The sequence below is a fragment of the Mustela nivalis genome (assembly GCF_964662115.1).
Source record: "Mustela nivalis genome assembly, chromosome: 5".
Lineage (NCBI taxonomy): Eukaryota > Metazoa > Chordata > Mammalia > Carnivora > Mustelidae > Mustela > Mustela nivalis.
In genome coordinates, this window is record NC_139024.1 from 12,234,972 (window position 1) to 12,251,292 (window position 16,321).

Sequence of the window (16,321 nt, forward strand, 5' to 3'; positions counted from 1 at the left end):
AAAGTAATCCCTCCCCAAGAAAACAATCTGAGACATTAATTTTGAATTCTAGTTCCAGAAAGCTTTGCTAAATCAAGGTTTAGCAAGTTTTTAAATCTCCCATTAAAAAGTAATAGTCTTTTTTTTTTCTTCAGAAGTGGAAAAACAAAAATTATAGTGCCTAAAACTTATAGTTTAAAAGATGTTTTATATAAAACCACAGCATCCTCAATTAAGGAAACATTTATAATTCTCTGCCACACTGCAGTATTTGTGACTATTTTAATTTTGCCTATCTTAAAAATGAATATAAAGGTACTTGCTTCTCCTCTTCTACATCATGTAAAATATTTAGAGAAAAATGTTAATGTTTTCTTTCGCTGAAAGAGTTAAAAGCCCTTAGACATTTTATTAATATAGCACCCAATAAAGTAACGATAATAAAGGCACATAAGGTATAGCAAAATTATTTTTAATTGAATATTAAAATTTTTTTCTTTAAAGTTGTGCCCATCTAAAATATATACAATGACAAAAAACACCAAAATGTTCTTTAAATCACTGAATAAGGAATTGCGTATATAAAATTCAAAATGAATACCGTATTTCTTTGATTCTAAGACACTTTACATTTTGACATTTCTGAATTAGACTGGGTCTTAAAATCATTGGCATGTCATACTGGAAACATTTTTTATTCCTGAACGGTGCTTCTCACAATCAATGGCACCTTAGATCTGACGAACTACGGTGTTTATAAAAAAATACTTTTTCAAATTAAAAGAGGTAACTATTTCTTTTTAAATGTAGCAAAACTGACCCACCCCCTCAAAAAACCTTAAATGTGTATCTCCATAAACTATAATCTTTTATATGTCTGAAAATGGCCAATAAATTTAATGAGGCAACTAAATTATCAGGACAAAAGAAACTCTACTAAGAATATAGAAGCTTAAATAATGAACAAATTTTATCAATTAAATGTTATATGAGGTCATTTTCAGAATTTAAAAGCAAGTAATTTTATACTATTCCATTTTCCAATTTTAAGCATTTGTCCATCTCATGTATTGAAATAAACCTGGCGTACTACCTATACTTTGCTACAAATACTGATTGCTGTGCTATAAAATAAATTTCTAACTGCAATATAAATGATCAAAGTGCATTATATTTATGCTATAAATAGAAGCCAATGTTTAATGAAATGTTTAAAGACAAAAAAAATTTAAAAAGTAGTACCTACTAAAACTATACAAATATCTCAGAGAGTCCTATCATTCTCTAACATATCACAAATCAAAACATTATTAATTTGGTGGCTAATGGAGATACTGCCTGCAGCACGTCAAACAATTTTATTGAAGTCATTAGGTTACTCCTTGCATATTTCTAATGGCTAGCATTCTAGTGACTGTACTGGGATCAAAAGCATTAAAAACATGATCGGTCTTGCGTAGAACTTAAAGTAAGATAATTAACTTCTCTCCATTATTTTAAAAAAATGGTGAATGTAAATATCAACTTTGGAATTTCAGTATAAGGATGAATAATATCCTTTCACTTAAATACTATACTACAAAATAAGAACTAAGTGAGAACAAGTACACATAATTTTTTTCAACTATTTTCAGTGTCACACACTCCCAAGATGGGATTCTACAGTACTGACAACTGATTAGGTTAACTTTTACCACCAGAATCTTCAAAGCAGTGCAATACTTGGATATATTTTGTTTTCAAGTTTGCACATGAAGGCCCAACAGTGATAAAAAACTTGGGATCAAAGGTCATTAAAAAGTCTTACATTTTTATTGCTACTTAATCCAAGTGAATGTCACTTAATTTTAATAATAGTAAATGCAACTAAAGTAGTTTGAAATCCCAGTCAATACAAGCTCCTTAAGGACAAAGCTAATCATTCCTGAACATTAATACTCTGTACCAACATCACAGTTTTTCCTGTTTTCCTAAGGAAAAGACTGAAACCAATTCAAATTACTAGACTGAATTACCATAGAAATAAACACCCAATTTCCACTCGTACCCACTTTTTCATGTAACAAAACAAATAATGTACTATTTCTGTTCAGAACCTCTAAGAAGAAATGGCTTGACTTTTTGGCCAGGAACCATCCATAAAGCTCTTACAGCTCTTTACACCATCAAGAGGTAAGCAAAAGCAATCCAATTTTAAATAGCTGGTGTGTTCTATCATTACTCTGGGCAGGCTTGAAAAACGTAGCTTAAGAATTTTAGAGCAACAGAGCAAAAGATGAATAGTTGGGAATGCATAGGGAACAAAAATGTCTATTCATAGGACCAAATGAAAGTCTTCATTAGGAACCAAAAAAACCCAATGTTTTTATATATATGTATATATATGTAAAACCCAAAGGAAAACAAACAGCAAATAAATGAAAATTAAAAGCAAAAATAAATAAATAAATAGAAAACCAATCCCCAATTTTTCTGCTGCTCAGTTTACCTTGGAGGCTAATCTTAACAGTATTACCCAGCGCCTACAAAACACATGGTGGACACTTTGTTCCTGATATATATAATATTTTTAAATCCACCAACACCTGTATACATTCTTTGCAATTAAGAAATTCACTTCAGGCAAGTGACCAATTAAGTACTTTAGTACTAGCACTATCTATGCAGAATAGCAAATATAATGTGAAACAAAGCAATGCAAGCATTCATGTGAATTTTGGCTCCATGCTAACTCTGGCTTCATGCCTAACTACATTAAAACAGAACTGCCAAACGGCCAATGCATTTCTTTACAATCATTCTTATTTTACCTTCATAAAGGCTAAGAGTTTTGACTACAAGCATTGTCAACCAGCCAAATTTCTCTAATATTCTATCTGATTTTGAAGAATATTTTATTATCTAAACTATTAACTATTTTTCTCTGTATGTACATGAAGACACACAGAGAAACAGAAAAATCTATATATGACTTACACAATAAATATATACAGATATTACATACATACTAATGAGACTGCATGATTTTTATATCAAAGTACATGTTTTTCCACCACACAGTTCTTCATTGTTGTTATTAAGAGTAATAAAAAACTTCTGCAACTACTAAGCACATGCTGCTAATGATCCAGGGTTTTAAGAATTTGTAGATTAAAAAAATACAATTCCTAGAACACTGTTATCAAACAAGTAAGTTTTATTGGCATCTAAAAACAAAATTCACCCAACAATGAAAGGTACTTTAATATTTATGTTGTTTTCTTTTTTTTTTTTTTTTCTTTTTTACTCACTGCAGTATGAGGAACAAATCACAAACACTTACTTTGGAGAAACAGAGACCATAGTGTAGATTTTACAAAATCACTTTTTAAAATCTCTGTATTGTGCTCCTCAAATATCTAGAGCCAGTCTTTGCATAAAATATCACAGCTTTGTCTATTACCTTAAAATTCTGCAGCAGCCTAAAGATATGGATAAGATATACCACCACTTGCTATTTTGAAATATATCTATTACCATATCCAACCTAATGGTAATATCTAAAAAATTCTTTCTTCCATAGGAAGTCTCTGACAAGCTGTTATTCATTTCCTTGAAGTTAAAAGAATCTGGGGGCAACATTTATATTTTATCAGAAAAATAAAAAAATGTTTACCTACCATGTTCATATTAAGAACAATGTCTATACAAGTCAGTTGTACAATTATTTTAAGAGAAAGGTGAACATGAACATCAGATTAACTTAATTCTGGCAGACAAAAGTGAACTATGGTCCAGTCAGCCATTAATCTATTACAGAGAGATGACAACTTTACAAAAGGTATCTTTTACCTACTGAGTGATGATTATGTCCCCTCAGTTTCTGTGCTTTCTACCACTGGTTCACTTTCTATATCAGCAACTGTGTCACTCTTCTCCTTGTTTATTTCACTTGAAGATGTCAGTTTTTCATAAAGTTCAGGATCATTCTGTACTGGTAAAGGTGGTGGCTGGGCATGTCTCTCAGTATTTTCACCATTAACCTGAGGCACGTTATCACCTTTTCGTTGAGAAGTGGCCCCTTCAAAAAAATCAAAAACCCGAGGATGAGGAGGGGGGACCCAGGTGTTCTGAATTCTATCTCGTCCAAGACGGTTTCCATTAATTTCTCTGCAGAAATCAAAATCTCTGTCATCCCTATCCCTTTGCCTCTCCCAGGGTCTTCTGCGGTCATCAAAATCTCTGTGAACTTCTTGTCCAAATCCTCTGTTCCAAGGACCACTTCTAGGATCAAATCGATAGCTTCCAGACCGAAATCTACCTCTTTCTTCATGTAAGCCTTTTGGACCACCATAGACAGGTAGAACCCGATGTTCTCTCTCATCAAAATCTCTATGCCCCCAGGGCTTCTCTGGATTAAAGCCAAAGTGGTCTCTTCGACCAAGATGATCTATGCCTGGCCTTACAAGATTCTCTCTAATATCGACTGGAGGTCTTCCAAAATGATCCCTACCATCTAATGGAGGCCTTCCAGGACCTTCTCTTGGATCTATAGGCCGTCCAACAACTTCCCTAACATCCACTGGGGGAGGTCTACTAATGCTTTCCCTGGCTTCAATGGGAGGAAACCGGTAATCTCTATCTCCTTCCTGTTGAATGTTATCATTCCCAAGTGGTATCCTTTTTTCTGGATTAGTAACATTGTCTACACTTTGTCTTCCAGGAACTAGAAAAGGTCTTTCTGGCTGACTAAAAATATCTCCTGGAGGAAAAGGACCACGGGGTGGTGGATGAAGAGGTGAATCCAGTACCGATGGGGGAGGGATTCCCCGTTGGGGTGGAATTCCAGGCTGTATTAAAGGGAATCTGGGTCCAGGTGTCTGTGGCATTAGTCCTGGACGAATGTCTAACATTGGCATTGCAGGCATCCTTTGATTAGAGAGATTTAAAGGGGGTAAGTTTTGAGGCCCAGCTGGTGGTTGTGTTCCCAAAAGTCCAGCGGCATTTGGAACATTTGGTGGCTGTACTCCTATAAGTCCAGAATTATTAGGGATATTTGGGGGGAGCACTCCCAAAAGTCCAGAACTACTTGACACAGTTGGTGGCTGTAGTCCCAAAATTCCAGAGTTATTTAGAATATTTGGTGGCTGGGCTCCAATCATCCCAGAACTATTGGAAACATTAGATGGTCGGATTCCAATAATTTCAGAATTACTCGATACATTTGGTCTTTGGACTCCCAGAATTCCAGAATTGCTTGTCACATTTGGTGGCTGTCCTCCTAACATTGCAGGGCTACTTGGAATATCATTTGGAATCACTAAAACAGAAAGAGAAAAAATAACACACAAAAAATCATTCTAGTATAAAAGGAAACTATATTTGTAATTACTAATGCTATAATTCGTCAGCCTAGAGTTAATCAACGACGTGTATCCCAGAAGAATCAAGACACATTAGATATTAAAAGTTAAAACTATTAATACCATGCATCATAAAATTTAAATATTAAAACGCAAGTGGGGTGTTACCTAAAAATCTTTACATGGAACATTAAAATTAAGGAAAAATGTCAGATATTAGAGTAATTCTCCATCTTTAACAAAGATATTTCTAAAGCACAAACAAATTTTAATATACTAACAGTGGTGCCATGAAAGAGGACATGCTACTTTCAAATATATTTATCTTTTAGACCTAGTTGGAGAGTATCGGGTAGAAGTTATTCATATGTCATTCTTATCTTTCATTCTTATCTTTAAGCATACATATTTTTTGCACTTGTATTTTCATACCAACACATTAAAGCAGTCCCAATAGATGCAAAAAAGAGGGGGTACAGATCTAAAAAGAAAGGTGCCAAAATCTATTGCTATCCTGAACAAAATGCCAACTTTTTTTGAGGACAAATTCTAGGAAATAGTGATCTCTTTTTAAACACTGCAACATTGCAATACTGGTGCAGTGGTTACAGTTCATCTCAGAATTAAACACCAATATAGAGAGGCAGTGCTTATGATTTAACTATGTATTTCTGGGGAATTTATTTGTTTTACCTGATCTGGTATTGTCGCCAGAAGGAATCTGGTGGTCTATAAGATGAGGTACTTTTTCTTCAGGCTCTCCTTGTTTAGTTGGAGGATTAAAAACATTTCCGGCTGGCAGAGTGGAAGTAGCAAGATTGCTGGCAACAGAACCACCCGGTAAAACAAGACCACCAAATCCAACATCTTTCACAGTTTCTGGAGTCATGGATAATGGCGGCTGCACTAAAGCTGTTTAAAGAGGGAGAAAATATATTTCAGATTTAATTAGGCAAGCAATTCATGTGCTAAGTTAAAAATATTAAGCATGACCAACAATGGCCTTCCAAAGTTTTAATGCCTTCCTGTCCTCTCTCTCCAACTGTCCGGTAAGACTACTCAGTTACCATGACACGCATGAATTCTCTTCTGGCACCTCTATTTTATTTATAATGAAAATGAACTTTTACAGTTTGTTTCATTTATTGGTATCTATTACCTAGCACAGTATATAATAAATGATGCTCAAAATGACAAGTCATCAGAAGAGGCTAAATTACATTTAGAGAGCTTTATTTTTTTTAAATAAGGAAAACAATAATTTTTGGAAAGAGTTTCATAAAAAATGTTTGGTAAAATAAAAACCAGGACTTACAACAAAAATTCCAATAATAAAAAAAAATCATAATTTACGAAAATGTCAGTACATGAAATTCTGAATATACAGAAATGATTCATGCGGACTGACAGACACATACAGTAATACAAATCTACTCAAATCCCCTGAAATTATAATGTACTAGGATCCTTACATTCACTACTTCTTGTCAAATGAGGTTAGAAGCCCATCACATTAAGAAGAGGTAAAGGAGACTACAAATAAAAAAGTATAACCCTTCCATTTTAGAGAAATGAGTAGAAAACCCAGCTGTTAAAAAACCACCAGGGGAATATAAAATCACAAACCATCAGAATTTTTAGTTCAGTTTATGTCACAATACAGTTACATCATGTACTTGGGAATTTTAAGAACTGTTTTACCCTCATATTTAATTCCAACTTACCTGGACACACTGTTAGCACATAACAGAGCTATAAAATAGGAGTAAAACCATCTGAGATCATGTATGGGAATTATGAGAATTAAACAAGACAGTGGAAGCACCTAGGAGAGTACCTGACACATGGCTGTATGTCTCTTTCTCTATTCAACTGATCCCAGATTTTCTAAAATGAATAAACTAAAGAAATAATTGGGAGGTAAACTCTAGGATGAATCTCTGTGAATGCTGAATTCAGAAATGGCTTCTGAAAACTTTTCTAATTTTTAGGAAGAATAAAGTATTCTTCCTAATGAACCAAAAATAACAAAAGAGAAGGCCCCTAATCCCATATGAACACAAAAGTAGAGAAGAGTTTACAAGGAACATGGATTATGTTGTCAAGAGGTCAGTTCTCTGTTATACACACTGTCCTTAAAATAAAGTCCTCTGAACCAATATTGGGACAGAAAGCTACTAAGTTCTCCAAAAACTGATGATGTCATCTCGAAAGGATAGAGAAGCAACTATGAAAGGTCTTGCTGTCTAGAGATAAAACAAACAACTTCAAAAAGAAAAGTGAATGCAACTGCTCGAAAGTGAAACTCTTACTCCATAAACACTAAAGAAAATGAAGGAGAAAGAGATGAAAAAGAGAGGACGAGAAAGAGGAAGAGAAATAAGAAAAAACCTCTTCCCCTTCGGTCACCGGGTATCACTGGAAATACCTATGGAATTAAACTCATTATGCTGAAAAATGGCAGAGACAAGAACTTAGCATCTACCATGGTTCTCCTGTACAAATGTACCTCAAGATCTAAATACTACTAACTGGTAAAAGAAAGGTTTTTTTAAACAGAAAAATTCTAGGTAAGAAATGTGGAAAAATCAAAAAATTCAGAAGACTGGCACTTTGCAACTAAAGGAAAGAGATTAAAAAGCAATAATGATCAATGGATGGAGCCATCAGACGAAAATTTGAAGGGAAACGTTTTTAGTGCCGAGGTTCTGTTAACGGAATGCCCTGATCCGTCTTACCACCACTGTTGCTAAAAATGTTGAAGCACATTCAAAGCACACCTTTGGTACGAAAAAACTTACTCTGTACAGAAAAATCAGAAGACAGAGGAACAAATCTGATGCCACAAAGAAAAAAACCAAATTGATTGGAATCTAGCATACAGAAGTGACTATTTCTTCACAAATCAAAGACACAAAAGATGAAAAAAGAAAGGGACATTTCAGCAACACTGCTCTATACTAAGACATTTAATACACAATACAAACCAACCACACAACTCTTTGGGGACTCTGAATTGTGACTAAAACCAATTGTAAATGCCATTTTGAGACAACACAGCAAATCTGAATACAGAATGACTGTCCTATAATAATGTTAATTTTTTCAAAATCACTTAATGAAAAAATTTGTCTATAATTTTTATAATAAAAAAGTAATAATTCATAAGAGTGAGCGTTAATAAGTTAACACTACCATGAATAAAGAAAATTCCCCAAGCAGAAAACTCACATGTTGGTACTACTGGTGGAATGGTGGGCGGTGGTACAACAGGTGGTGGAACTGGAGGTGGCATGAAACCTACACAGGGAAAAAAAGACCAAAAATAAAATAGCAGAAAAATTACTTCTTTCAACTCCAAGATTTCAACATCTATAAATGAAATTCTATATTCTTGAAAAGTCTTCCATTACTATGACCTTATATTTGTGAATATATTTTCCATCTAAAAGATCACTTCTAGGGGTGCCTGGATGGCTCAGCTGGTTGGGCAGCTGATTCTTGATTTTGGCTGGGGTCATGTTCTTGGGGTGGAGGGATCAAACCCTGCATCTGGCTCCGCACTCAGCAGGGAGTCTGCTTAAGATTCTCTCACCCTCTCCTTCTGCTCCACACTCATGCACACACTTCTCTCTAAAATAAAGAAATCTGTTTTAAAAAGTCACTTTTATAAACACTACATTATATTTGACCTTATGTAAGCTAAGTGAAGCACAGAGATCCTTATCATGATCATGTCCTATTTATCTACTCATGTGTGTAAGTCCTGTCACACTCTCTATGATGTGATAAAGTCAAAGTTTATTAAGAACCAGGCAACTTGTTTTGTATGTTAGGCACAATGATTGCATGGGGAGTTAAATACTATATGTTATGCTGTTGATAACACTATATGCAATAATGTCATCTGTAAAATGTGCTACTGTATTTCTTTAATTTATATGCCATCTACTAGATCAAAATATTTTCATTAACCTTGGATGTTACTATATTATTTTTTGAGCACTGAAATAAACCTTCTACTTAATACTATTTAGTAATTTTAAATGTCAAGTGATCAAACTATAAACCAGTTTCCTTGCATTTTTAAGATCAGAACTACCATTAAATTTAATTTAAAAACCGTGGCTAAAGGGGCACCTTCATGGCTCAGTCGGTTAAGCACCTGACTTCTGATCTTGGTGCAAGTCATGTTCTCATGGGTTGTAAGACCAAGCCCCACGTCAGGCTCCATGCTCTGCAGGGAGTCTGCTTGAACATTCTCTCCCTCTGCCCCTCCCCAGGGTTCCCTCTTCCCCCACCAAATAAAACTTTGAAGAAAAATAACAAAAAACGCCCACAACAAACCAGTGGCTAAAAATAACAGAAAAATAAAGATAATTCAACAAATGAATGCTAGGCAATGACTTTACAAAGTCCATGTGGTATGGTTTTTGAAATAATTCTTTAAAAATTATCTTCTGAAAGAGTGCCTGGGTGGTGGAGTTAGTTAAACACCCGACCCCTGGTTCTGGCTCAGATCACGATCTCAAGATTATAAGATCACCACATCCAGTTTTGCACTCCATGCGCAGAATCCTTGAGTCTTTCTCCCTTACTTCCTCTGCCCCTCCCCCAGCTCTCTCTCTTTCTAAAATTAATCTTAAAAATTATCTTCTGAAAAATTTTAATTCAGATCCCACATTTTCATTGATTCCGTATCTGACAAGAGTAATTTCCCAATCTTTAACATGTAAGATAAAATAAATTCTGCATCAATTTCAAATTATGTATTCAATTACAATGTGAAAATTTTGTTGTAAGACAAATAAATTACAACCATTCTGAGATAAGGTTGACAGTTTTTATGAATTCTGTTCAATTGGTAAGAACTTAAACAGAAATCAAAGTACTTTTCTTCTTACAATATGTGAAGAGTTCATGAAGTTCAAGGAAAGATAAATATAGCTTTGAAAAACAATTTCTATCATTTGATCCCTGTGCCTCTCCCTCATTCTTCTAACCTCCCATGGTCTAAAACTTAAGAGTTCCATCCCTAAGCTATACAAGCTATTATTTATATTTAATTGATGTATGTTCAGTAATCTATAGCTTCTAAACTAGAAATGCTGACTCAATGAACTTTTATCAAAAATTTATAAGGTCAAAAAAAGTATTACAAATTCAATCAGCATTTTTAGATAGATTATAATTTCTTATGTCGAAATGAAAACTATGATTTTTAGGAGGAACAGTCCGTATATAAATTTAATGCATACTTCCTGATGAATGGGTGATAACCACAGAGAATTCTGATAAGAAAAATTCAACATAAATTTTAAATCATTTTAAAAGTATTTCAATGCTTTTACAGGATTCCATTTTTTTCTCTGTTGGTGCTGGTCCTTCAACCACCTGCATCACCTGGGAACTTGTCAGAAATATAACTGTCTTGACCCACCTCAGGTTAGTAAAGCAAAAGGATGCCAGGCCCAGCACTTTGTTTTTACTGTGCCCTCCAAGTCATCCCTATGTACGCTAAGATTTGAGAACTGATCACCTATAGCATCTTAACCTGGAAACATAACAATTTGGAGGACACTGTGGAGCGCCTGGCTGGCTCAGTCGACAGAACATGTAACTTGATTTTGTGGTTATGAGTTCAAGCCCCACACTGGGTGTAGGGTTTATTTAAGGAAAATAAATTAAAAATTTTTTTTTTCTAAATGCATGAATGAATGATATTCTAAGTAGAGTACACATAGGATGAAAATTCCTGGAGTGCCTGGGTGGCCCAGTCAGTTAAGCATCTGCCTTCAGCTCAGGCCAACATCTCAGGGGCCTGGGATCGAGCCCCATGTTGGACTCCCTGATCAGTGGGGAGTCTGCTTCTCTCCTTTTCCACTGCCCCCACCTCCACCGCTCATGTTCTTTCTCTCTCTCAAGTAAATAAAATAAAATTAAAAGATGAAAATTTCTTACCAGGAGGTGGCTGTGAAGGGTTGAAACTCGCTCGCAGAAAAGGTGGTGGAGGGATTGGACTGAATCCAGGAGGAGGAACCGGCATTGAGACAGGAAATGCTGGTGGGACTAGACTAACTGCAGGCACCGCTGGCGCTACTGGAATCTTTTATGAATAGAAAATAAAAAGTCCATAATCACTTTATCCATCAGCAATGATTACATCTTAGAACAACTAAAGATAAACAATTTCTATTTCTTTCTAAGAGAGATAACAAATACCATTATATTAAGTTGTTTTTTTATTTTCCTTCTTGCATACTTATAATTGACTCTAACTTGGGGTATAAGCAAGGCAGTATTATTCAAAAGACAGTATACATGGAGACTGAAATCTTACATTAAAATGACATAAAGTAATGGGCATCTGCCTGAATAGTGAGTATCATGATCAACTTTAAACTGTCACCTCCCACTAAGTTTGTAATACCCAGCTATGGTATGCAACCTAACCATGAGGAAACATGTCAGTAACAGTTTTAAAATGGTGGGATTTTCTACTCCTAGCAAAGGTATTTTCTACTCATCCTAGGGACAATAATTCCTAAATATTTACTTGTACTCTGGGTGTACCTCTTTCCTAAATTTCATATTGTCAATGGTCTATTCAGCTTCATTGTCTGAAAAACACTCCAAACATCACTCATACAAAATTGAACTCCCAAATGTCTTTCCCATTCTCAGTTAAGGATAGCTTTGTCTTTCCAATTTCTCAAACCAAAAACCTTACCTCTTCTCTTTCTCACAAAAGTCTCATCATGCCACAAAATCAACACACCATCACGTAACCCCTAATTATCTGACCATTTCCCATTCTCTCCACTGCCATCAGTCTGTGTATCAGTCCACCATTAGCTCTCATCTGGATTGCTGCAACTGTCTCTTCACTGGTCTCCCTACTTTCATTAATGCCCACTAGTCTATTCTCAAAATAGCAGCTAGTGCGATCCTTTAAAACCAGATCTTTTAAAACCTTTAAAGCCAGATCAAGTCACTCCTTTCTTCGAATTCCTCCAATAATGCTCCATCTCAGAGTGAAAACCAAAGTCCTTCTAGAAGTCTCCCTCCCACTAAGCTGACTCTCATCCACTACACTTCTAGCCTATTTACTATTCCTGGAACACACCAAATACACTCCTGGCCTAGGGCCACCTTTGCACTGGCTGTTCCCTCTGCATGGAGCGCTCTTCCTCAGGTAGCCACATGGTTAATTCCCTCAGCAACTCTGAGTCGTCACCCAAATGTCACATTCTCGAGTGTGCTCTGACCATTTTATTCACAATCATAAGCACTTATCCAGGCACTCCTAATAACCCTCATAGTCTCTCTTCCTTCCACAGTATCTCACAAAATTACTTCTTTGACATTTTCTATCTCCCCTCTTGAAAACAAAAGCTGCATACGGACAGGGGTTTGCATGATTTTCTTTCCACTAATGTAGCCTTATCCCAGGTACCTTGAACAGTGAATGTCATAGCAGCAAACCATGAATACTTGTACAATAAATAAGCATTTACATATAAATGACACCATTTAAAAAAAAATTTTCCCCAAAATTATTTGACAAAACTAATTTATTCTATTTTGGACAACTTCCTTCAAGTTTTATAAAGTAAATACAGGAGTAAAAACAGAAATGTAAGACAACACATTAACAATAACAAAACACCCAGCACTAACCTGTAACATAGCAACAGGTGGAGGAAAAACCTCTGCCTGGGTTGTGACCACTGTCTCTTTTTCAACTGGAGTTGGGCTCTGAGTTGTCTGGACCGTCTCTTTAACGGGTTCTGAGCTTTTCACAGTTTCCCACTCTAAACAAAATATTTGGAAATTGATTTCCTCTGGATTGGTGCAAAGTGCAAAATTTTCATTTTATTTCTACATATACATTTATTTCATCGCCACATCTTCATCTACCTTGGCAGATCTTTAAGATGTGTCCACAACTATAGGTGCCAGCTAAGTCTGATGAGAATACTAAGGAGTCCAAAGAAGCATAACACATGACACAAATGAAAGATACTAAAATAATTAGAAGATATCATAGATATTATCTCAAAGGCCATCTGATATAGGAGGACCAAATCTTACCCTATATTGTGTCACAAGGTACAAGGGGAGACCGACAAGGAAAAGTATTAACCCAATTAAGAAAAATCTTTCTGAAAACACAACTATGCAAAAATAGAACAAAGAAGCTCTTGGTTCTTCTAATGGCTCTCCACCGCCCACAGAGTAAAGATCAAAAGTCATTATAATGACTACTAAGACTATAATATGACTCTGTCTTCTGTACACCTGACTTTATCTCCTACTCCTCATTCCTCGCTAACTTTGCTCAAATCATACTGGTCTCATAATTTTTTAACAGACTTTGCACATACTGTTCCCTCTCTTTAGAATGCTTTCTCCAGAGAGCTGTACATCTCACTCCTTCAAATATCACTCTCTCCATTACATCTTCTTCACGTAAAACTGCAACAGCTCCACACCCATACTGTCCTCTTTTCCCTGATTTTTCTTCTTAGAACTTAGCAACCTAGAAATATTATAGAGTTTATCCATTTTGTTTATTGTCTGTTTCTTTCCACTGGAAACACAGGTTGGCAAACTTTCCCTATACTAAGTATTTTAGACTTTCCAGGCACATGTTCTCTGTTGCAACTATTCAACTGCTGCTGGAAAAAAAAGTCATAAAATATAAAGTATTATAAACCATACAACTGAGTATGGTTTCAATGAAACCCTATAGAAGAGCTTGCAGTCAGGATTTGACCCATGGGCTATTGACTGTCAACCTCTGTACTACAATGAGCACTCCAGGAGAGGAAGGAATTTTGTCTGTCTCACTGATATAATCCCAGTTCCTAAAATCATGGCTGGCAAACAATAGGAACTAAAGTATGTACTGAATGAGTAAGTGTTTAAGAGAAACATGAATAAAAAAATAAAAAATAAAAAGACTGACAAGAAGAAAAGCACTGAAAAAATGTTTGAAAATATTTGCACTGGCCTAAGAATGAATATATACTGAAAATTAGCTAGCTTACTTTGGTAAAAGAGCTAAGATGTGAAGAAATAAACTATTTCAATTATTTTCAATTATTCATTTCAATTATTTCAATTCATTTCAATTATTTTCTAAGTATCCATTTTAAGATTTCTTCTGGTTATAAATGCTAACTATTTTGTCAATTTATAACTGGTATTTTTATTTTATTTTATTTTTTTGTCAGAAAGAGCGAGCACAGGCAGACAGAGTGGCAGGGAGAGGCAGAGGGTGAAGCAGGCTCCCCGCTGAGCAAGGAGCCCGATATGGGACTCTATCCCAGGACGCTGGGATCACGACCCAAGCCGAAGGCAGCCTCTCAACCAACTGAGCCACCCAGGCGTCCCTATAACTGGTATTTTTAAAAATAAAAACACAAATTTAAAGAAACAGGCCAGATGATCATTTGGTTCTAAGCATTCTAGAACTGCATGAACCGGAAGTACAGCTCTCTAAACTAAGATTCTATTCCTGCCATTCACCACATGGATACTAATCAAAATAATTTTCTTTGAAGTCCTTCAAAGAAACTTCTTACGTTCCCAGTTCTTATTTACACTCAAGTAACTGAAATATTTAATTTAAAAGTCTCCACAGGAATGCCTGGGTGGCTCAGTTATTAAGCATGAGCCCAGAGTCCTGGGACTGAGCCTGCATCTGGCTCCCTGCTTTGCAGGAAGCCTGCTTCTCCCTCTCCCACTCCCCCTGCTTGTGTTCCCTCTCTTGCTCTCTCTGTCAAATTAAAAGAAAAAAAGTCTCCATATATATAACTCTTTCTCTGAAACAGCAGAACTCTAAAAGACATACAGGAAAAATGCTACATTTACAGACTTCTAAAACACTATACTTTGACATTTAGGAAATAAGACACATTAAGCCTATATACCGGAAATGGCAGTATTTTGTTTTTCTTTTCCTCTTTTTGGGGCATAGAATCCAGGAAATAAAATAAGCACAGTTCACCTTATCATGTACAACTCTCATCAATTACAACTTTTTAAGCCTAGTTTTTTTAAACAACAAAACTACCCTTAGTGTTCTTACCAGTATTTACAGTTTCCTGGTCAATCATGCCTCCTTCTGCAAAACCTTCCAAGTCATCCACTTTAACTTTCTCCCATGGTATATATGTAACTCCAAGATCCACATCCCAGAATTGTTTATATTCTGTTTTTACACCTTTGTTTAAAGCCCAAGCAATCTATTAGGAATGAAGAGAAGAAAACAGAAAGTTCAGGTATACAGTTAAAAACCAAATAAAATGTTCAAAATTATATGCAAACAATATAAATACAAATAAAATTATTTGGACAAGGACGCCTGGATAGCTAAGTTGGTTAAGCAGCTGCCTTCACTTTGGGTCATGATCCTAGTGTCCTAGGATCGACCTCCACATCAGGCTCCTGCTTGGCAGGGAGTCTGCTTCTCCCTCTGACTCTGCCTGCCACTTTGCCTGTCTGTGCACTCTGTCTCTCTCTGACAAATAAATAAAATCTTTAGGGCGCCTGGGTGGCTCAGTGGGTTAAGCCGCTGCCTTCGGCTCAGGTCATGATCTCAAGGTCCTGGGATCGAGTCCCGCATCAGGCTCTCTGCTCAGCAGGGAGCCTGCTTCCTCCTCTCTCTCTCTCTGCCTGACTCTCTGTGATCTCTCTGTCAAATAAATAAATAAAATCTTAAAAAAAAAAAAAAAACTTAAAAAAAAATTAGCTAACAAGCAAAGCATCACTTGATGCTAGAAAAATAAGAGTAGCCAAGTTTTTCCGTGTATCTCCTGTTTTTGTTTTTAAAATAAAGCCTGCATTAGATAGCAACAGCATTTATAACATGGTATTTATTTCCACTTTTTACTAAAACTAAAAAACACACTTCCAAAACAATCCAAATCTACTTTTCACCATAAAAATGTCAACCTACATTAGTAATAATTAGAGTAGTTGTCATAATTTAA

The 16,321-nt window shown here is 35.6% G+C and overlaps 1 protein-coding gene across 1 annotated transcript in view; it reads right to left on the reverse strand.

Moving 5' to 3' along the window:
* Positions 1-3,157: 3,157 nt before the first annotated feature.
* The window catches only part of SCAF8 (SR-related CTD associated factor 8), an 89,724-nt gene continuing 76,560 nt past the window's right edge, over positions 3,158-16,321 (reverse strand). The window contains 6 exon segments of the mRNA XM_082731378.1: positions 3,158-5,278; positions 6,015-6,233; positions 8,553-8,621; positions 11,283-11,427; positions 13,002-13,135; positions 15,418-15,574. Coding sequence (XP_082587504.1) covers positions 3,825-5,278; positions 6,015-6,233; positions 8,553-8,621; positions 11,283-11,427; positions 13,002-13,135; positions 15,418-15,574 — 2,178 coding nt within the window. The 3' untranslated portion in view covers positions 3,158-3,824.